This window comes from Rana temporaria, chromosome 7 (genome assembly GCF_905171775.1).
Source record: "Rana temporaria chromosome 7, aRanTem1.1, whole genome shotgun sequence".
Classification (NCBI taxonomy): Eukaryota; Metazoa; Chordata; class Amphibia; order Anura; family Ranidae; genus Rana; species Rana temporaria.
Window position 1 is genome coordinate 187,251,186 of NC_053495.1, and position 24,110 is coordinate 187,275,295.

The following is a 24,110-nucleotide window of genomic DNA, read 5'->3' on the forward strand; positions in this document are numbered from 1 at the left end:
CCTGCAAAGTCCAAAACACCCGCCGCCGCCACGACATCATAACTTCGCACCTGTGTGGAGAGACAGAAAAAAGAAAAAACAGGAAAGCACCCCAGACCACAAACACCATATCACATCCCCATTTTTACCCCCGTAAACCAATCGCCCCCTACAACCAACCAGCAAAAAAGGGAGGGTGGGTGGGAAACTTCGCCCCTCGTGCTGCTTAGCCCGGGAAGCGTGGGAGGGTGATTTATAACCTCCCCTCCCACCGCTCTCCTTCACTGCAACCCCTCCCACTGACCATGGCAGGGCTTTCCTTTAACCCCGTCATGGCCGGCCCTGCGCCTATGCTGTGGGTTTTTTGCTCCGGGCCTCTCTTGACTATGGTATAAATACATCACCCTTATCTGCTAAGACCCACATTTTACTCAACTTTTACCTTAAATAAATAACTGAGACCACCACTGTAATCTTTGGAGTAAAAACTGGCCGTAGCAGCCTCCATTTATTTTTAAATAACCTTTTTTAAATATTAAAGCACATTAAATAACATTTCCACACATAAACATAAGTAAACCTGAAACACAATATTAACACTACTGGTGCTGGACTTTGCAGGCACATTAAACCATTTTAACCATGCTAAAACTTTTATGAGCACTGCGATACCTAAAACTGGTCTTAGGCCTCAAGCCGAAAACCTGACTCAGAGACGACCTTACCTGACCGCAGTGCCCCTATTAACCCCTTCCCAGCTACACCTTGGTAGACTGGACTACCAGCCCCTTCAGAACCCATACCACCTCTGGGTAATGGCATCCACTTTAGGGTACTTTCTTCTCCTGCAAAGTCCAAAACACCCGCCACCAGCACCCAAAGGTAACTCCTTACCTTTGGGCGCCCCTCCACACCCTCAACGCTCGCTGGATCCCGTCTTGCAGGCCCAACACCCACATGTCAATCCCCACGTCGGTCAAATGTACTCCATCTTTCAGCTGATACCTCCACATATCCACCTCCAGCTCAGGGTGTCTAACCACCAAGCCCCCATTCCTGATCACAAACTTAGCCACGTCCCGATTGATCTTCCTCCTGGCCCTGTTCACGCCTTCCCACGATCTGGCCATCCGCCATGTTGACCTGCCCACAATGTCGGACCATATCACTACCGTATCCGGGTAGGACATGCGAATTCGCAGAAAATCGAATTTGATGTCGCGTGCGACATCCAACATAGTACGAATCCCAAGGTCGTTGCCCCCCGCATGTATCAATAAAACATCCGGCGGGCGATCCAACCGTGCAAACTTGTGCACTTCCGGCACCACCCTGCTCCACAACATCCCCGGGAACCCCAACCACCGCACCATCGCTTCCTGTCTTGGGATCCCCAGCTGTCGACCGTCCGGTCGCCTATCTGCTCTTGCCGCCCCCCTATGAACGAAGGAGTGGCCCATTATCCAGACCAGCCCTTGTCCCGCACCTGAAAGACAGCAAGTAAGAAAACCATCACAAATAAGTCCCATCGGGAGACGAACCCCATCCCCGACCCCAACATGTTCCCTTAACCAAAAAACCCCCGTTCCACTCCCACCAACATTGGAAGTGGCCCCTTAACCTTCTTGGGACGTATGTTAACCTGCACCCCCACTCACCCCTAGTTCTACCAGGAGCTGGGGCCTAACATATAGTCGAAACCTCCTGGACTCCCATCTGCCAATCTTCTTCACCAATTCCTCATCCAAGCCACAACGGGCCGCTTCCGTCGCAGCCCCAATCCGAAAAGAATGCGCCGAGAACTCCTGAGCCACAAGGCCCAAAGCCCCCAGGCACCGTCTAAACACCGTCACGAATTGATACCGCGACAACGCCGTACCATCCTCATGCAGCAAAAAAGACCCGCCCAACTCCGGCCGTACGTCCAAAAATTCCTGCACCACCCTAACAGGGCATAATTCCGACCCCTCAATAGGGAAAACTCGCACCACTTTTCCCTTCCCTTTCTGGTCCGTCTTGGACCGACGTAGTAACATTTTCACCCCTTCTCGCGTCCATGCCACATCACCGGCCAACATGCCACCCTGTACCGTCTTCGAGGGGCTAACCAATTCCCCTATTCGAAAAGCTCCAAAAAACGCCAACGCGAACGCCACCCTGAACAATAACACCTCAAACTGGGATGAACAAACTGTCCCCAACTTTCCCATAATACCCTTCAATATTTCAAACGACACTGGGCGCCGGGAATCCGCCCGACGCCCCTGTTTCCTGTAACCTTTAAGGGCCTGCCGGACACAAAAGTCCTTCGTAAAGTCCGGACACCCTTGCCACTTAAACAGAAAAGCCAAGCCGGCCAATTTTTTGTCCAACATGGACTGAGACACCCCGGCCTCCATGTTCCTGGCCAAGAAATAAATCACCAATCCCTTGACCTCAGGACCGGCCGGGTCCACCTCGGCCTCCCTGACCAGAGCCTGCCATTCTGCCCAAACCTTCTCATAAGCCCTCCAAGTGGTCACACTTACCGACTTTTTGATCCAACTGGAGACGATTCCAACGGAATCCTCCAAATCCACTCCGGACAGGGTACCCCTTGCTCCTCTGCCTCCGGCACCAGCTCCCGAAACCGGTCCCACTGAAAGCGAGACAGAGCGTCAGCCACTACATTCTCCACCCCCGGTAAATGCACCGCATACACAAATATGTTCATCTGCAAACAGCGCAGCACAAGGTGCCGTAATAGCCGAATAACTGGAGGAGAGGACGCCGTAACTTTGTTGATCACCTGGACCACCCCCAGATTGTCCCCATGGAACCGCACCTTCCGGTCCCGGAAGGCCGCCCCCCACAACTCTACTGCCAGCACCACCGGAAACAATTCCAACAGCACCAAGTTCTTTGTGAACCCCGCCTCCAACCAGGCCTGAGGCCAAGGGCCCGCACTCCATTGCCCCTGAAAGTATGCCCCAAAACCTGCGCCTCCGGCTGCATCCGTGAACAACTCCATGTCAAAGTTACTAACCGGACCGGACATCCACAATGCCCTGCCATTGAAGGATTCCAAAAAGGAGTGCCACACCAACAAATCCTCCCTATGTTCTCTCCCCAGGCGCACATAGTGCCTGGGTGACCTGACCCCCGCTGTGGCCGCCGAAAGGCGCCTGCAAAAAACCCTCCCCATGGGGAGAATGCGGCACGCAAAGTTTAGCTTCCCCAGGAGCGACTGTAGCGCTCGGAGTTGCACTTTCCGCAAACCAACCATCTCCTGTATCTCAGCCTTGAGGCCTTCCAGCTTGTCCAGTGGCAACCTACACTCCATCACCTCTGAATCAATTACAATGCCCAAAAATTGGATGACCGATCTCGGACCCTCCGTTTTCTCGGGCGCCAGCGGCACCCCAAAACGCTCCGCAATGTGTTCCAGCGTGGCCAACAACACTGCGCAAATCCGTGACCCCGCCGGTCCAACGCAGAGAAAGTCGTCCAGATAGTGGATCACGGAGCTCACTCCAGCCACATCCCGAACCACCCACTCCAGGAAAGAACTAAACCGTTCAAACAGCGCGCAGGAAATGGAGCAGCCCATCGGTAGGCACTTGTCTACGTAGAACTCCCCACCCCAATGGCAACCCAAAAGCCGAAAACTATCCGGGTGGACCGGCAGGAGCCGAAACGCCGCCTCAATGTCCGACTTGGCCATCAAGGCCCCCCGGCCATACCGCCTAACCCAGCCCACCGCAGCGTCAAAGGAGGTGTAGCTCACCGTACACTCCTCCATGCTGATAGCGTCGTTAACCGACCCCCCCCTTGGAAACGACAAATGATGAATGAGCCGGAATTTGTTCGGCTCCTTCTTAGGCACCACCCCCAAAGGTGAAACCACCAAATCGTCCAAGGGAGGCGAAACAAATGGGCCCCCCATCCTGCCCAACGCCACTTCCTTCAGCAGTTTCTCCGAAACCACCTCCGGATGTTGTAACGCGGAACGCAAATTCTTAGCCACCGGGGGGACCACCGCCAACTTGCACGGAATGCTGAAACCCACGGAGAATCCCCTTTCCAACAACAGGGCGGCCGCCCTGTCAGGATATCTACCGAGAAACGGTCGCATCCTTTCCACCATCACCGGAGTCCTCCCTCTTACTTGAAGCATCTCCGGAACGGCCCTTGCCGTGTTTAAAACACCGGGAAGAGGGGTGATTGCCACCACAGCCGGAGCACTCGTGCTTGAACCGGCAAGACCCTCCGAACTTGCAGTTTCCTTCGTTGAACTGCCAGCAGACCCCCTTTTTCTTTCCGGCCGACTGTCCTGGGGAAGAGGTTCCACCGGCCCCCCCCTGAAAAAACGGCGTGGACGTCCGTGGGGCCGACATAAGCCGCATCCAAAGGCCGATGTCTTTAGTGTCCCACCTAATATCCGGCCTGATAGCCCGGCGTTGCCGGAACTGCTCATCATACCGGAGCCACCCAGTGCCCCCGTAGCACCGGTAGGCCTCGCTAATCGCCTCCTGGTAACTAAAAAGCGCCGAACAGTGTTCGGGGTTTTTCTCGCCGATCACGCTCGCCATGATCGAGTATGCCTGCGACCAGTTCGCAAAAGTTCTAGGTATAAGCCTATACCTCCTCTTCTCCTCGTCCTCTTTTTTGGACTCCTCCGGCTTAACCCTATCAAGGTTAAACTTTTCCAGCGGTAACAACGCAAATATCTCTACATATTCGCTCTTCCAAATCTTTTCCCGCACCTCTGGCTTCAAATGTGAACCCAGCGGTGCCTCATAACAGGTATACACCTCCCCTTTAGCTGCGTCCGCCAACCGGACCAAATCCCTCTTCTTTGCGGAATCGACCCCCGCATCTCCTTTATCCGCAGGCGGCACCCCATTACCCGCTGCCACCGCCCCTACCTCTTGCCCCTTGTCCACAGGCACCACTGGCCCCGACACAGCGACCGCCACTGCAGGTGACGTGACCCCGGACCCCCCCGCCGGACCCCATGCTGCCGCGGGGCTAACGGCGGGGCTGCTCCCCCCCTTCAGCTGGCTCACCAATGCTTCTAAACCCACCAAAAACCGATGCAAACCCCCATCCTCTCCCGACTGTTCCCCCAAGGCACCCGAACCCCCACTACTCGCCCCTGCGGGCACCCCTAAACGCCTACGGGGACCCCCCCGTCCCCCCACTGACACCCCCACATTCTGTACATTAGAAGACAAAGCCAAAAACGACTCACCGGGCTGTCTGGAAGCAATCCCATCAGCCGTCCGGCTTGGCTCCCGCGCTGCGACCTCCGTCCTGGGCACGACTTCCTCCTCCGACAGCTCCCCTTCCGATCGATCTCCAGGGTGACCCTCCTCACCCGATGAAAGCCCACCAGGCGACTCGGGCCTGGGAGCCGTGGGCCCAGAGCTGGACTCGCTCTCGCTGCGCACCCTGGACCCGTGAACCGACTTCCTCGTTGCTTTCCTTGGTGCCTCGTACATTCTGCCGTCTTCCCCTCCCCCACGCTCCCTCACCACGGGGCTGGATTGGAGGTGGCTAGCCGCGGATGCTGGGGAGCTAGCCACCGCAGGGACCGATGTGCGTTGCTGAGGCTCTCGGCCCTCCGGTGCAAAACCGGGGTTGGAGCCCGCATCCCTCCGATCGTCTCGCCGAGCGGACCTGGCCGCCGCAGAAGAGCCCCCTGGCCGCCCCCTCCCTGCCCCACGCTGCCGCTCAATGGTCTTCTCCTGGCGCCCCCCCGCCGCTGCACGTTTCGCTGGGGGGCCCGAGGGGGCCCGGATGGGGCTGCCCTCCCTCCTATGGGACCGGGTGGATGGTCCGGGTGAATAACGCACAGGGGGCCGGGACACCCGTGAACGCGGGGTGTCCCCCCCCCCCCCCCCGGCCCGGTGATCTAGTCACATTGCCCCGCTCCGCAGGCCGAGGCCCATGTGTTTCTGAGGTGCCCCCCTCCCCCCCCCGGACGGGTGAAACCGACCTGGCATCCCCCTGTGGCAGGAGCGGCCCCAGCATGGACTGGAGCCACCCCTCACCGCGGCGATCTGTCTCCTCCCTAAGCTGGGCGAGCATAGCCTCAACCCCAGACATAGTAGCAGGCAGCTGGGTAAAAATTGAGCCCCCGGCTGCGGCCTAGCAGCGCTCGTTTTTTTTTTTTTTTTTTTTCTTTTAGGCAGAGCCAGCACACCAGCAGCGCCTGTCCCTGGAGCCGATCGCCCGAAAATATAGCCCCCGGTAGCGGCCTGCCTCTAACGGAAGTCTCTGGCAGAACAACAGGCCCCAGCAGCGCCCCTAACACCCGCCGATCGCCGGAAAATGGAGTCCCCGGTCGCGGCCTGCCTCTCCCTGGTATCTACTGGCAGAGCAATGGATCCCCAGCAGCGCCTATGTCCCGCCCGCAAATAAAGTCCCCGGTCGCGGCCTACCGCTCCCCGGACGTTTCTGGCAGAGCACAGAGTCCCCAGCAGCAAACTTCGCCCCTCGTGCTGCTTAGCCCGGGAAGCGTGGGAGGGTGATTTATAACCTCCCCTCCCACCGCTCTCCTTCACTGCAACCCCTCCCACTGACCATGGCAGGGCTTTCCTTTAACCCCGTCATGGCCGGCCCTGCGCCTATGCTGTGGGTTTTTTGCTCCGGGCCTCTCTGCACCGCTGTCTCTGTGTAAAACGGCAATGACAGATGATCTCATATGTTTACATACGAGATCATCTCTCATTGGCCGCACAGAACGCATCGCAAACGGCCACTCTGATTGGCCGTTCGCGGCGATCTGTAATTGGCTGTGTCCAAGGGACACGGCCAACACAGAAGTTCCCCGCTGCGCGCTCTGGAGCGCGCGCGGGGAACGCCCAAAGGGGCGGACATCAATTGACGTCCAGTTGGATATTGAGATCCGCGCTGTAGCCGTCATTTGACTATAGCGCGGATCCCAGGAGGTTAAAGAAACCCCATCATATATGGGAGCTACACGTGTAAACGTACATTAAAGCTGGGTGCTAGAAATTCAGTTCAATGAAATGAGGAAACGCTGAAGCACTTGACGTGCCGAAACTCGTTTTTTGCTTCTTTTCCCGTCAGAAAGGCGTTCAGCAGAGCTGCGCAAACACCCAGCGTGAATGAAGCCTTGTAAGCTTGGGTGACACAGAGATTAAAGGAGTTGTAAATACAATTTTTTTTTGCTGAAATGACTGTTTACAGGGTATAGAGACATAATAGTTAACTGATTCCTTTTAAAAACGATTAAAAATAGATAAAAATCAATCATATAATGTACCTGTAGTTTCTAGTTTAGTTTTTGCATGTTGTTTCCTGCCTCTCTGCTGTACAGAGCCACAGAGCCAATACAGGGCAGTGATGGTTTGGAAAACTAAACTGATTGGTGCTGTGGAGTTTTAGACACACAGGCCCGGATTCAGAAAGAATGGTCTATCGGCGGGCGTAACGTATCTCAGATACGTTACGCCGCCGTAAATTAAGGCGAAAGTTCCGTATTCAGAAACCACTTGCGCCCTTAGTTACGGCGGCGTAAGCCTGCCTAATTCAAATGTGGATGATGTGGGCGTGTTTTATGTCCCCGCTCCCGGTCCCCGCTCTGCAATGAGCAATCGCGGGTGCCCGGCGGTCGCGATTACCGTCGGGCACCAGGCAATCATAGCAGGAGTGTGGATCTGTGTGTGTAAACGCACAGATCCACCTCCTGTCAGAGGTGAGGAGACCGATGCTGTGTTCCCAGTACAGAGGAAAACACATCGGTCTCCTCCCCTTGTGAGTCCCCTCCCCCCTACAGTTAGAATCACTCCCAGGGAACATACTGTGACGGTATTAGAATGATATCCCCGTCGAACATTCCCTTCTTCCCATAACGAAGATCACCCAATATTCCACGTGGAGGAATATTCCTGGGATCGCCTAATAAGCCACACATGAGTCAGAACTTACTGCTGGAACAAGACACTTTAATGGCAGCATGCTACCAGGTATATATGCAGTTTACAAGCTAAATCCTCAATCAAGGAACAATGAAACCTCCACCCCCTTTCCACACACAGTGGGGGCTCTCATACAGATTATAGGCAGACACTTCGGCACAGACTCTGAAGACACATTTCTTTAGATAATGACATCAGTGAAGGTAATTACTAGTTGTAACAGAATACGTTATCTAGACAGCTTGGCCCTGCATATAGAAGAGGTAATTACCACAATGAAGCAATCAGAATAATTAACATGAGCCACTTATCTAATCACAGTAAACAGTAAACACAGGGCTTCTTCACACAACACAATAGATCAATTACCCTTTAAAATAGGGCTGGCTGGGGGAGGGACATTAACATTTCAACAGCCTGTAACACATGAATCCTTTTTACCTCTAACACACACACAGCATAACTAGCAGAAAGAATTTAAACTAAAGCATATCCTTCACACATATTAACCCCTTCAGCGCCCCCTAGTGTTAACCCCTTCCCTGCCAGTCACATTTACAGAGTAATCAGTGCAGTTTTATAGCACTAATCGCTGCATAAATATGAATGGTCCCAAAAATGTGTCAAAAGTGTTCCATATGTCCGCCGCAATGTCACGGTCACAATAAAAAAAACGCAGATCGCCGCCATTACTAGTAAAGAATAAAAAAAATGCCATAAATCTATCCCCTATTTTGTAGACGCTATAACTTTTGCGCAAACCAATCAATAAACGCTTATACCAAAAATATGTAGAAGAATACGTATTGGTCTAAATTGTGATATTTATTAAATCAAAAAGTAAAAAAGATGGTGTTTTTTCAAAATTGTTGCTCTTCTTTTGTTTATAGAGCAAAAAATAAAAACCGCAGAGATGATCAAATACCACCAAACGAAAGCTCTATTTGTGGGGGGGGGGGGACATAAAGATTTCATTTGGGTACAGTGTTGCATGACCGCGCAATTGTCATTCAAATTGCAACAGCGCTGAAAACTAAAAATTGGTCTGCGCAGGAAGGAGGTGAACATGCCCGGTATGGAAGGGGTTAAACATGTTTTATTTGTTCATGATATGTCCTTCATATGCCTGCTGTGCTTCTTCCTTTCTTTTCTCCATGTGTTTTTAATTGTTTTGATTGCTTCTTATCAGGATGCACCCGCCCCATTTGGAGTGCTTACTTTGTTATAAATATCAGTTTTTAAATCAAACACTTATGCTTTGATGAAGGCTTCTTAGCCGAAACGCATCAGCGTATAGCCTGTACCAGTGTACCCATGTAACCAATAAAGTACTTTTATTTAAGAGCATCCGAGTTGCCAGCCCTTTTTGATTCAAGCAGTGGCGGTTCGTCCATAGAGGGCACTGGAGCGCCGCCCCCTCTGGCTCTCACCGCCACTGAGTCAAATAACATAGATTCATGCATTGCACAAATCTATGTTATTTTCGCCGCTGTTATTCAGATGGTCAGCGCTCAATGTCCGGCCATCTGAATAACGCCAGCTGGTTGGCTGTAGGGAAATGTCTATCAAAGCCAACAGCTCTCATAGGCTTTCCCAATACAGCCCTCGGGTCCCGGAACTTATTCTCGGAGCGCACAGACTGTACGCCCCTTGAATAAGATGACAGGCATCTCAGCCAATCAGGTTGGCCGGTTCTGGCTACCGGTAACCTGATTGGCTGAGACGCCTGTCAGTCATCGTAGGCGGGAGAAGACATCGTGGGACGTGGATGCCTAAAACCAGTAAAGGTAAGTGCCGGGCGGGGGGGGGGGAGAAAGCAATTTACAGGGCACAGTGGGGACAATTGGCACAGCGGCGACCATTAAAGGGCACAGTGGCTGTGTTTAATGGCATGGCACAGTGGTGACAATGTATGGCACAGTGGTGACAATGTATGGCACAGTGGCTGCGTTTAATGGCATGGCACAGTGGTGACAATGGATGGCACAGTGGCTGCGTTTAATGGCATGGCACAGTGGTGACAATGTATGGCACAGTGGCTGCGTTTAATGGCATGGCACAGTGGTGACAATGGATAGCACAGTGGCTGCGTTTAATGGCATGGCACAGTGGTGACAATGTATGGCACAGTGGTGACAATGGATGGCACAGTGGCTGTGTTTAATGGCATGGCACAGTGGTGACAATGTATGGCACAGTGGCTGTGTTTAATGGCATGGCACAGTGGTGACAATGGATGGCACAGTGACTGCGTTTAATGGCATGGCACAGTGGTGACAATGTATGGCACAGTGGCTGCGTTTAATGGCATGGCACAGTGGTGACAATGTATGGCACAGTGGCTGTGTTTAATGGCATGGCACAGTGGTGACAATGGATGGCACAGTGACTGCGTTTAATGGCATGGCACAGTGGTGCAAATTGATGGCACAGTGGCTGCGTTTGATGGCATGTAACAGTGGCTGCATTTGATGACATGTAACAGTGGCTGCGCTTGGGCACAGTGAGACTATAATTTTTTTTTTCCTTTGCGCCCCCCCAAAAATTTTGAGCACCAGCCGCCACTGGATTCAAGTATCACACGAATGTATCATGAGTTGTAGATATAGTAATTCTTAGCAGAGGTTCACTGAGGCCAGAATTTTTTTTTCCAAGGGTTTCTCTGTGTTGAAAAAGTTGAGAAAGTCTGGGCTAGATAAAAAGTCTTTGCTTGCAGTATGTGTTTTCTGTTTTGTCTATTTTGACCACTAGATGGCATAGGCACACCTAAAGTGCAGAGGAAAAAGCAGAGGATCTTCTGTTGAGTAGCAGATGGCAGTTCTTTGCAGAGCTTGTGTCCCAATATCTCACCACCCAAGAAATCCAAGATGCTGATGACTTATTCAACCTGCAGACATTTGACCCTTCTGAAAAAAAACAATCTTCAGGGAGCTTTGTCTTCCATAAGTGTGACCAACTTATGGCTAGAAGTGTAGGTCCACCCTAATGCTCTCCCCTTTGGTGACGGAAGCACCGCACTGGAGTTTTTCTAGAAGATACCATGGAGGAGAATATGCAGGAGATAAGGCCTGTGAAATGTGGGCAGGCTCTACAGATACTCTCAAATGGAGTTAGCACATAAGGGGGACTGGGATTTAAAGCAGAGTTACGCTAATTCATTTTTTTTAAAGTCAGCAGTTACTGTATACTATAGCTGCTGACTTTTAAAATAAAGACACTTACCTGTCCTGGGCGTCCACGATGTCAGCACCCGAAGCCGATCTGTAGCTCGGCTCTCGGGTGCTGCCGCCGCCATCTTCAGTAAGGGAATCAGGTAGTGAAACATTTCGGCTTCACTTCCTGGTTCCCTACTGCACATGCGCGAGTTGCGCTGCGCGATCTGAATGGTCCCTGCTGTCTTCTGGGACCTGTGTGCCTCCCAGAAGACAGTGGGTGGGACGGAGGAGGCGCATGACGTAGCGTAGATATCTGCGGATACTGCGGCTATCTATGCCTGGAAGTGGGTGTAAAGTACCTGGATTAGCAGGTATCTGCTCCCCCCCCTCGCCAACACTATATCCTGGCCTAGGCCAACAAGGCCCAGGCCTAGGGCAGTACTTTGCAGGGGGGGCAACAAGGAAAGAGTCCCCGCCAGCTTGCGCTACACTATTAGTGTAGCAGCAGTCTTATGGGTCTGACTGGGCTGAGAGGCAAATTAGTCGAGCGCTCCCATAGTCTAGCGCTGCTTCTAATTTTGACTGTCCTATCATCCTGGACCAGGGGAGAGTCAAAGCCCCTGTCAGTTTATTTTTCACCATCCCTGTCCCATTGTAGAGATTTCCTTTCACTTCCTGCCCCATAGCCAAACAGGAAGTGAGAGGAAATCTATGCAAATTAGGGCAATTCATTATCCCCCCCCCCCCCCCAGGTTCTCAGAACTAGTGTCCCCACTCGAAAATTTCAGGGGTGTGGCCTTGACAGAAAGGGGTGGGTCATATTTAAATTATGGGGTGCACGAGTTTAGTCAGGCCTAGGGCAGCACAAAACCTAAATACTCTACTGCCCCTCCCCCTGAAAGGTGCCAAATGTGACACCGGAGTGGGGGGGATTCTGAAAAGCAGAAGTTCCATTGCTGTGAGCAGACAACGGCTCTGCACTTGTTGCATGAATTGTGGAAATGTTGGATTAAGATCAGGAGGAGGTTTGGATTGAGATCGCGATTTTTTTAACGATTATTCGTGCAGCTCTACCATACTCCTGCTCCTACTTGTTTACCAGGACTTAAATTACATTTCCCTGGGCCCCATCATGTGAAGGAGGTGGGAGTAGAGGATGGATTTTTTTTTTCTTCATTTAGGCGGATAAAGTCAGTGCAGCTGTTCCCGCTGAACCTCGAGGGGGTGGAGGCGGGGTTGGGAGGGCCCTTTCAGTAAGGCTGTATGGGGGCCATGCCCACTGTTCTTAGCTGCATAATGAGGTCAGAGAGCTGGGGGAGGAGAAACAGCAGCACAGTGGCTGTGCAGGATGGGGGGACGTCTCAGGACACGTCTAACCATTGGAGGAGAGGAGGCTGATTTCCCAGCACAGCTAGAAAACTGACCACAATGTGCTTTCGTGCCTAATGTGGTCAGTTTATAATAGGAAAGTAGAGGGACTGGCAGGAAGCAAAACAAAGAGACCATACCAGGAATATGAAATATTGGGATTACATATTCTTTAACATAATGATGAGGGGAAAAGAACCAGGAAAGGCAAAACATAAATCAGCTGAAACTTTAGCTTTACATTTGAGAAGAGCGTCACTTTAGCAGTCGCTTGGCTAGTACACGCCGGTTGGAATGAAGTGACAGGACGTTCTCTCTCGTGCTGTTTTCGTGAACTTTGATCTTTGAGTTCTCCTTCCCCCACCATGGAGAACCTGACTCCATCTCCACTTATCAGGCCTACACTCGGCAGTATCTTTTCTATCCATTCCCCATCTCATCTTTCTGCCCGTATCGTTTTACCAGTCACTCTGCTCACTAAATGTATGCCGCTTTTCTCGCACATTCGCCAGAGGCCAGAGAGAGATGACAATAGGCAGGTCACCTGGTGAGCGACGGACTACAACAGGTGAGGTCAGGCAACTGGTGTGGAACTACAAGTCCCAGCATTACAACCACTGGGTAGAGAGTTCGGGGCTTGTTCCCGCTCCTGCCGACAGTCCAAAAAGGACTGGGCCACTAAATCAGCAATACAGTTGCAAACTTCAATAAAAACTTTTTTGCAACACAAATATACTTCAAAAAGTGCAAAAGCGCAACTTCGCTGTCTCTGCCTTCAATACTTTGCATCACCGACCTGAAGAAAAAGTAAGGTGGGCTGAAGTGCAGCTGAAACTTCTAGGGGCAGATCCACAAAAGGATTAAGCCGGCGTATCTACTGATACGCCGGCGTAATTTTAAATTTCCTGCGTCGTATCTTTGTTTTGAATCCTCAAAACAAGATACGCCGGCATCTGGGATCGATCCGACAGGCGTACGCCGTCGGATCTAAGATGCAATTTTTCGGCGGCCGCTAGGTTCCCGTCGTAATCCGCGTCGAGTATGCAAATGAGCTATTTACGGCGATCCACGAACGTACGCCGGCCCGTCGCTTTTTTTTCCGTCGTTTGCGTTCGCCTTTTTCCGGCGTATAGTTAAAGCTGCTATACTGAGGCATACTCAATGTTAAGTATGGCCGTCCTTCCCGCGTACAATTTTGAATTTTTTACGTCGTTTGAGTAAGTCTTTCGTGAATAGGAATTTGCGTAGAATGAGGTAACCGTCGTAAGCATTGTCAGGTTCCGGTTTAATTTAGAGCATGCGCACTGGGATACCCCCAGGGATGGCGCAAGCGCAGTTAAAAAAAAACTTTGTTTACGTCGGGTCACAACGTATTTGCATAGAATACGCCCCCATCACTCCCATTTGAAATTGCGTGCCCTTACGCTGCAATAGATACACTACGCCGCCGTAACTTACCGCGCGGATTCTTTGAGGATTCACAAGAAGAAAAAGTAAGTTACAGCGGCGTAGTGTATCTTAGATACGCTACGCCTGCCTAAAGATAGGCAGATCTTTGTGGATCTGCCCCTTAATCTGCATCTTTTTTATGAGTCAATATCCTAGAAAGTACTAAACCATGGATCAGCATGACAGCCAGGCAACTAGCATTTTAACTACTGGCCGACCAGCCGCCGTCATTTTACGGCGGCAGGTCGGCTCCCCTGCGGGAGAGCACGTAGCTATACGTCGGCTCTCGCGCAGGCCACTAGGGGTGCTCGCCCCCGACTCCAGTGCGCGTGCCCGGCGGGCACGATCGCCGCCGGGCACACGCGATTGCTCGTTACAGAGCGGGGACCGGGAGCTGTGTGTGTAAACACACAGCTCCCGGTCATGTCAGGGAGAGAAATGCTGATCTTCTGTTCATACAATGTATAAAGTCTGATGGAAGTCCGATCGTGTGTACGAGGCTTAAGGCACTGCTGCCTCTGATTGCCAGTCTCAGGAGATCTGGAGTGAGATATGGAGATGTCAGTACTGTGCTGCTCAATGTTCTCCAGGCTGAAGGCTCTGATATGAGGAAGCAAAACCCTGCCTCTACCAAAATGGCCACCTCCACATAGAGACACAGTGCGGAATAAAGTTACATGGTAAGCCAGTATTGGAGAAAGATCAACTGCAGGGAGACCACATTCAATACCAGTGACTACTACCTTGTCTTCTGCCTACTTTTTTTTTTTTACACAACTTCCACAGTTCAGTCCCTCTTTAACAGAGCCTACTTACCAATGGCTGAAGGATTATTTGGCCATTTTCACCAAATATTCCTAATTTATTCATTACAAGGATGTATAAAGCCTATTGCTTCTGTGTGAAATGTTTTGTGAGTTTTTGTTGTATAATAAAAAATGTTATAAAAATTTCTTGATAAAAAAAAAAGATGAATTCCAGGAATTCAGCTTCTTTGTAAAAAATGAAGGCACACTAAGTTAAGTCCAGCGAGGTGCATGACACCTCCTAAGCATAGCTCTAATATTTATATCTGACAGTTTTAAAGAACTCCCAGAAGACACCTATGGCTGTAGTCCTGGGAGGGTGATGCCGAACCTTCTGAGCTTTCCATCTTAAACAGGAGAGTCGCTGTAGCTGCTATGCCCACCTCTCCCCTTCTCCTGCCCTATCACAGAAGCCTTGGTATTATGTGCACTGTCATAGAAAAATCCCCCCCTCTCTCCCTCTCTCTCTCTCTGTCTCTCTCTCTCTCTCTCTCTCTCTCTCTCTCTGTCTGTCTCTTGGTGATGTGATGTAATCTCTCTCCTCTCTCCCTCTTTCTCTCTCTCTCTCTCTCTCTCTCCCCCTCTCTCTCTACAACTTATCATTACTTATTGTTGAATCCTCTATAGCCATATTCTTATTAATATCAAGTATGTTGTATCAGTATTCAGTAGTATCCTCTCTGTTTTAACAAGTGATATCATTTATGTTATGGTTGTAAATATTGGATTAATACAAGTGTCTTCTTTGTTCAATAAATGTAATCCTTTTTCTCTTTTTCGCACCCCTATCGTTTATTATTAATTTTTATATAGACAAAAGGGTTTTTATAGCTTATATTAATTATTTACGTGCAATAATAATTTTTCTATGACAAATGGTGCCCCGTGTGAGGAGCCTTTCATCCTATCCAGCTTCCCTTCATAACAAAAGGACAATTTGGCTAATGTAATTATCAGGGAGAACTCATTTTTTAAAGCTCAGCTGAGTGCTTAGTTTTGTCATATCACAAAATTGAACCAGTCCAGTAAAACATATACATTATCTTTACACTGGTTCCCCTGGTATAAATATGAAATTCAAACTTTCCACCACAGCACGCATTCACAAAATACAAAAGGCTTCTCTGAATGAGCAGCATCGGAAAAGGGGCGGGCATAGCTGCTCTTAGTGCCTTTCTCCTCTTTCACAGCCATGAGTGTCTCCTGGTAGAGCAATTAACCGATCAGATATAAGTAATAAAGATAAGTCCAGAGGACATCATGTAGCTCCTTAGACTTAACCCATAGTGTGCCTTCACTCTTGGTTGTATTCATGGAATTTACCTTTAAGTATCTGTTGCTAGACAGAGTTGAAATTCTTTAAGGCCCCCTTTACACCGTAGTAAATAATTTTGAATGAGCAACACAGCAAAAACTGTCCCAAAGCAAATATTTAACACCTAACACATGTAGCACAGGTCTCTCAGCTGTATGAGGAGGACTTTACATTATCAAGACTTTATAAACCAGTGGTCTCCATTTATAGACCCGTGAATTATCTTTACTCGGCCCTTGGGGCACCATCCCCCCACTGACACCATGGGGCATCATTTCTGCCATGACACCAACAATGGTCCATTATTCCTCCCATTGACACCAATGGTGGGGCAATATTCCTCACACTGACACCAACAATGGTCCATTATTCCTCACACTGACACCAACAATGGTCCATTATTCCTCACACCGACACCAATGGTGAGGCAATATTCCTCACACTGACACCAACAATGGTGGGGCAATATTCCTCACACTGACACCAACAATGGTGGGGCAATATTCCTCACACTGACACCAACAATGGTCCATTATTCCTCACACGGACACCAACGATGGGGCCCTATTTCTCCCACTAAAATCAACTTTGGTGCACTATTTCTCCCCCTTATACCCAAGGTGGGGCTTTGTTTGTTCTTACTGACGCCTAGACATTTTCTTTGCTAACTGGTCAGAGTCCGGCCCCTCTAAAGTCTGAAGGACAGTAAACCATCTCTTTGTTTAGAAAGTTTGGAGACCCTGTTATAGACCTTCAGTGGGTGGTATAAGTACATACGTTTTGTAAATCCAACTTACCGAAAGCTTTTAAAGGCTCTATGAGCTTTAAGGTGAACGTCTGTCCCTTTTCCAGCTCTTTCAGCATCTTGGCAACTTCGTAATGGCGTGTTCCCACAATTTTCTTCCCGTTTATAGAATCTATGTGGTCCCCAACGCTGATAACTTTTACTGTGTCAATTACACTCTCTTCTTTAATTCGCTAGAGGAAGAAAAATACAATAAATAAGATGACAAGTCATGTTTTTTGGAGGGACATTACTTATCAGCTAACAACCAAATAGGTGGGGTGTCTATAATCTTGGTGTAGTTTGCCAGGTTTGTAAATGTGGCGAGGTCATTTAGATTTGGATTTGCCCGCACATTGAATATTTGTAATTTCCTGCAGGTCGCCAGGTTTGTGGCTTTAAGGACTTATTTAAAGTTGCAGGCTCTGGGGCTGTAATACACATGTAGGATAAGCATGTAGGGCTGCCTACGCCAAACAAGTACCATATAGTTGTGGCCAAGTCCCCCTCCTAGTGACTGGGATGCATCAGAATTGCAACCCCCCCTTCCATAAGTGCAAGAAATGCCGGCAACATGATTGCTTCTTACAAATCTTTATTTGGCACTAACACACTAACGCGTTTCAGCCAGGGCCTTCCCTATGCGCGGTAGTGATGTCGGACAGTCACATTGTCTGTGGCCCCGGAAGACGAACAGACGAACATGGATGTGGCCTCCAGCTTGGACAGTGCAGACTTAGGCCCAGATTCACAAAGGAGATACAACAGCGTATCTCCAGATACACCATCGTATCTCTGAGTTGTGCCGTCGTATCTATGCGCCCGATTCTTAGAATCAGTTACGCATAGATTTCAATTAGATCCGACCGGCGTAAGTCTCTTACGCCATCGGATCGTAACTGCATATTTACGCTGCCCGCTAGGGGCGTGTACACTGATTTACGCCTAGAAATATGTAAATCAGCTAGATACGCAAATTCACAAACGTACGCCCGGCCGACGCAGTACAGATACGCCGTTTACGTTAGGCTTTTCCAGGCGTAAAGTTACCCCTGCTATATGGTGGCGTACATGCGGCGTCCCAATGTTAAGTATGGACATCGTTCCCGCGTCGAATTTTGAATATTTTATGTCGTTTGCGTAAGTCGTCCGTGAATGGGGCTGGACGTAATTTACGTTCACGTCAAAACCAATACGTCCTTGCGGCGTATTTGGAGCAATGCACACTGGGATATGTCCACGGACGGCGCATGCGTCAAGGTGGACCTCCGCTTTAAGAAGTGTGAAGGGAGCAGCACACACAGTGACTGGCAGATGGGATTTTTATCATGGATATAAGTGGACTAAACACCATTGATCGTTGCATGTTTGATTTAACACTGGAAAAACACAAACTTGACGTTTTTCATCCCTTTTGGGATAATGAATTTTAACTGAGGACACATTTTGTTGTTGAAAGTTTTTATTTTTTGTTGATTATGTTTACACTAGTATAGGAGCGCAACACGATTGTAATATTAATATAATCCTTTTTGTTTGCTAATGATATTTATACTGTTTATACCTGTTTTTAGTGCACCGCTCGGCGCTCAGGTGACCCGCTGACTTTCTCCTCCTCTCATCCCGGCTGACGTCAGCAGGGGAATCTCAGCTCCGCCCACTGCATCTGTCAGACCGGGAGCAGAGAGAGCAGGCGGGTCACGTGAGTGCCGATCGGCGCACTGAAAACAGGTACAGTAAACCTTGGATTGTGAGTATAATGCATTCCAGAAACAAGCTTGTAATCCAAAGCACTTGTATATCAAAGCATTTTGATGAGAAGATGAACCGTTTTCATCGGACGAACCGATCGTGTGTGGGCCCCATCGTTTTTTTTCCCCCATCGGTGAAAAAACTTAGGGCCAGATTCACAAAAGAGATACGACGGCGTATCTCCTGATACGCCGTCGTATCTCAGTGTTCCGGCCGTCCTAACTATGAGACTGATTCATAGAATCAGTTACGCATAGATAGCCAGAAGATCCGACAGGTGTAATTGACTTACACCGTCGGATCTTAAGGATGCAATTCTAGGCCGGCCGCTAGGTGGCGAGGCCATCGCGGTCGGCGTAGAATATTCAAATGACTAGTTACGGCGATTACCGAACGTCCGCCATTTACGTTAACATGTGCGACGTCATTTAGCACATTTCGGAGCATGCGCAGTACGTTCGGCGCGGGAACGCGCCTAATTTAAATGGTGCCCGCCCCATTTGAATTAGGCGGGCTTGCGCCGATCGAATTTACGTTACACCGCCGCAAGTTTACAGGTAAGAGTTTTGAGAATCAGGCACTTACGCTGTAAACCTGCGGCGGTGTAACGTAAATGGGATACGTTACGCCGCCGTGAAGTAACGTAATTCTATGTGAATCTGGCCCTTAGAACCTGTTTCAAAATTATCTGATGGTTAAAAAACCGATAGAAAAAAAAAATTATCGTCTGTGGGCAAGTCCATCGGTTAAAAATCCACGCATGCTCAGAATCAAGTCGACACATGCTCGGAAGCATTGAACTTAATTGTTCTCAGCACGTCGTTGTGTTTTACGTCACCGCGTTCTGACACAAACGGATTTTTGACTGATGGTGTGTAGGCACGACTGATGAAATTCAGCTTCATCGGATATCTGATAAAAAATCCAATCGGTCCGTTTTCATCGGATGAACCGATCGTGTGTACGCGGCATAAGTGTAGTGATAAGTTGCTAAATGTTGTACCTTCATTAAATGTAACCGTATTGCTACACTTAGAGGCGCCTCTCTTCTCTTTTTTACTCAGTTGTGACATGACGCTACTCTTATATCAAGACATCGCTTGTATATGAAGGCAACATTTTGGGGTTGTTACAGAATAACATTTTCGTGTTCGTTTTTTTTTTTTAATCGATTAATCGACTAATTTCAATTAATTATAACGCACATACAGATCCAACTACTTTTAGCTGATCTTGCAGGCCGATTCCCAGTGCAGCTACCAACAACTGGAAAAATGGATAGCAGGATACAAAAAACACACAGAGGCAGCGCTCGATGGGAATAGCATTAAAACTTTTATAGTCTTCAAGTAGGTAACAAAATAAATATTGCACTGGAGATAAAATCGATGTAGCTACATAAACTGTAAAAATGGTGCGAGTAATACCAAACGGTAGCAAAAGCAGTCATAAAAACCTGTAGCCAAGTATGATACTGGTATAAAAATGTGTACAACAATACCACTGCTGAATCCAGATGAGGAGGGGTTAACATCAGTCCATTGGCATGTAGATGTCCCGTGAAGGGAACTATCACAACTCCCAGGGGATGGCTGTAGAATCCCAGGGTGATAGAGAGAAGTGTAACAGCCCTTGCATGTGGCAGATAGTAAGGTCCCGCTTGCACAGAAATGCAGCCCATCAGATGGACACGGCAAGCCCCGGTGTCAGTGATGTCACCGGATCTCTTACGGAATCCCCTGAAGACCCGAAAGCCAGGGGAGAGGCGAGTACCGATCAAAAGAATTTTGATCGATCAAAAAAATTAATCGATTAATTGAGGAATTAATAGTTAATTTCCACAGCCCTACAAAATGTATTAAAGCGCTCTTAAACCAAGTTACTCTGAAACCTAGGGCCAGATTCACATAGAATTCCGGTGGCGTAACATATTGCATTTACGGTACACCGCCGCAAGCTTTATGGGCAAGTGCTTGATTCACAAAGCACTTGCCTGTAAACTTGCAGCGGCGTAGCGTAAATCCGTCCGGCGCAAGCCCGCCTAATTCAAATGGGGCGTGTATCATTTAAATTAGGCGCGTTCCCGTGCCGAACGTACTGCGCATGCTCCGTTTTGAAATTTTCCGCCATGCTTTGCGCGAAATGACGTCGCACCGACGTTATTTTTTGAATGGCGACGTGCAATACGTCCTTTCCTATTCACGGACAACTTACGCAAAAAAAAAAAAAAATGTATTTGACGCGGGAACGACGGCCATACTTTAACATGGCAAGTCTAAATATAAGCCAAGAAATAGCAGCCGTAACTATACGCCGGGAAAAGCCGACTAGCGACGACGTAAGAGAATGCGACGAACGAGCGCCCCTTCGTGGATCGCCGTAAACATCGAATTAGCATACCCGACGCGGAAAACGACGCGAACTCCACCCAGCCGGCGCCGAAGTATTACACCTACGATCCGAAGGCGTACGAAGGCGTACACCTGTCGGATCGAAGCCAGAAGCCGTCGTATCTTTGAGAATTCAAAATAAAGATACGACGCGGCAAATTTGAAAATACGCCGGAGTATCAGTAGATACGCCGGCGTATTTCATCTGTGAATCTGGCCCCAAGGTTTTACTGTATAAACAGCATTTTTTTTTTTTTTATAAAACACATACACAGGAGCAAATATCATTCGCAAACAATGAGGATTATATAAAACGTATTAGTGTGGGTTAACAACCTTTTTAAATTTGTGTTTTAGATATTTGCCTGGCCTTCAGCTTTAATACTTATGAATAAAGTTCATGTGGAGTCTTAAAGGGGTTGTAAAGGTAAATTTATTTTCCTAAAAGGCTTCCTTTACCTTAGTGCAGTCCTCCTTCACTTACCTCATCCTTCCATTTTGCTTTTAAATGTCTCTTTATTTCTTCTGAGAAATCCTCACTTCCTGTTCTTCTGTCTGTAACTCCACACAGTAATGCAAGTCTGTCTCCCTGGTGTGGAGTGTCGTGTTCCCCCCCTCCCTTGAGGGGGGGAGGGGGCGAGCAGGAGAGTCAGGACGCTCTCTACGTTGCAGATAGAGAAAGGAGCTGTGTTAGAGGGCGTCCTGACTCTCCTGTAGTCCAAGGGAGGGGGCGAGCACGACACTCCACACCAGGGAGAAAGCCTTGCATTACTGTGTGGAGTAAAAGACAGAAGAACAGGAAGTGAGGATTTCTCAGAAGAAATAAGGACATTTAAAAGCAAAATGGAAGGATGAGGTAAGTGAAGGAGGACTGCACTAAGGTAAAGGAAGCTATTAAGGAAAAAACTAATTGTACCTTTACAACTCCTTTAAGAAATAATTTTAGAGTCAGGGAGAGAGGGAACGTGTGAAGCATAGATCTCTTAGAATAATCTTAGCAGGAATTCCTAACACTCATTTCACGAGGGAATTTATAGAGTGTGAATAGTTACCCGCACAGCGTTACTGTAAAGGCGGAAAATCATCTGTGATATTAAATGAGTATATTGTTCATAGACAACCTGTACTGAAATGAATATGAAATAAATATAAAAGGCTCGATTTGCCTACAATCTGGAAAGAAAAAACCTGCAAAAGTCTACAGCATTGAATTCAATAGGATCAACTCCATCTACGCGTTTCTCATGGTTGGAGTTCTGCACAATGCAACCTGCTGCTTTTTTTCATGAGAGGTTCAAATTTTTTTATAATAGACCAGAAGTTGGACCATATGCAAACCATAAATAAACCAATTCAAACCGAGCATATGATCAAAAATAGTTATGCCAGAACAATCACAGCTTAACATAGATGGAAACACAATCACTAAAATCTCATTTAAACACTTCAATACCGGGCATTTTCACCCCCTTCCTGCCCAGACCAATTTTCAGCCTTCAGCGCTGTCACGCTTTGAATGACAATTGCGCAGTCATACAACACTGTACCCCAATGAAATGTTGATCATTTTTTCCCCACAAATAAAGCTTTCTTTTGGTGGCATTTGATCATCTCTGCGGTTTTTATTTTTTGGGCTATGAACAAAAAAAGACTGATAATTAAAAAAAAAAAAAAAAAAAAACACAATGGCCTAGATTCACGTACAGCCGCTCTACGTATTTACGCTACGCCGCCGCAACTTAGAGAGGCAAGTGCTGTATTCACAAAGCAATTGCGTCCTAAGTTACGGCGGCGTAGCGTAAATGGGCCGGCGTAAGTGCGCGTAATTCAAAGTAGGCTGGTAGGGGGCGTGTTGTATTTAAATGAGGGTTGACCCCATGTAGATGCATGGCCGAACGAACGGCGCCTGCTCAGTATCACGTCGTATTTACGCCCAAAGATACGTCGGTTCAATGCAAGTGACGTGAACGTAATTTACGCACAGCCATATTCGCGTACGACTTACGCTTGTTCCGACGTTCATACTTTGCATGGGCTGCGCCACCTAGAGACATGCTTTATCTTTACACCGTATCTCTGAGATCCGACGGTCGGATCTATGCGACTGATTCATAAGAATCAGTTCCGTATAGATCTCCCTTAGATTCGACTGGTGTAAGTGACTTACACCGCCGAATCTTAGGCTGCAATCTCCCGCCGGGCGCTAGGTGTCGCCTCGGTTTTTTACACGTCGGATATGCAAATGAGCAGGACCGCCGATTCAGTAACGAACGCCCGCCCGTCGCTTTTTTTTTCACATCGTTTGCGTTTCTTTTTCTTCCGGTGGATAGTTACCCCTATAGCAGGGGTAACTGCGGCGTATCCTATGTTTAGTATGGCCGTCGTTCCCGCGCCGAGTTTTAAATTTTAACGTCGTTTGCGTACGCCGATTCAGAATTCTTCCCGACGCAAGTTACGCTCACGCCGAAACCACTGACGTCCTAGCGACGTCAGTGTGAGCAATGCACGCCGGGAAATTTAGCCGGCGGCGCATGCGCATTTAAATCGGCGCGGGGACGCGCCTGATTTAAATACTACACTCCCCCTAGCCGCGGAATTTGAATTCCGCCGGGGGAGTTACGATCCGCCGGTGCAAGTTTCGAGGTAAGTGCTTTGTGAATACAGCACTAGCCTCGCAAAAGTGCGCCGGCGGATCGTAAATCACATCGATTACGCGGATCTAAAGATCCGCTAATCTATGTGAATCTGGCCCATTGTATTCTCGGTTTAGGCCGATATGTATTCTTCTACATATTTTTGCGCAAAAGTTATAGCACCTTCAAAATCAGGGATATATTTATTAAAAAAATATGTTTTATTTTTTTACTAGTAATGGCAGGTATCTGTGATTTTTGTCAGGACTGCGGCAGACAGATCGGACACTTTTGACACCATTTTGGGACCATTGACATTTATACAGCGAACAGTGCTATAAATATGCACCGATTACTATATAAATGTCATTGGCAGGGAAGGGGGGTTAACAGTAGGGGGCGATCAAGCGGTTAAATGTGTTCCCTAGGGAGTTATTCTAACTGTGAAGGGAGGGGACTGACTGGGGGAGGTGATCGATCGGTGTCCCTATGTACAAGGGACACACCATCGGTCTCCTCTCCCTGTTTAAACACACAGATCCACGTCCCTG

At 48.7% G+C, this 24,110-nt stretch overlaps 1 protein-coding gene across 1 annotated transcript in view; it reads right to left on the bottom strand.

Annotated features, from left to right (window-relative positions):
• The window catches only part of GIPC2 (GIPC PDZ domain containing family member 2), a 152,805-nt gene that overhangs the window by 64,948 nt on the left and 63,747 nt on the right, over positions 1-24,110 (bottom strand). Inside the window, exon 3 of the mRNA XM_040360646.1 lies at positions 16,798-16,978. Coding sequence (XP_040216580.1) covers positions 16,798-16,978 — 181 coding nt within the window. The remainder of the gene's footprint in view (positions 1-16,797; positions 16,979-24,110) is intronic.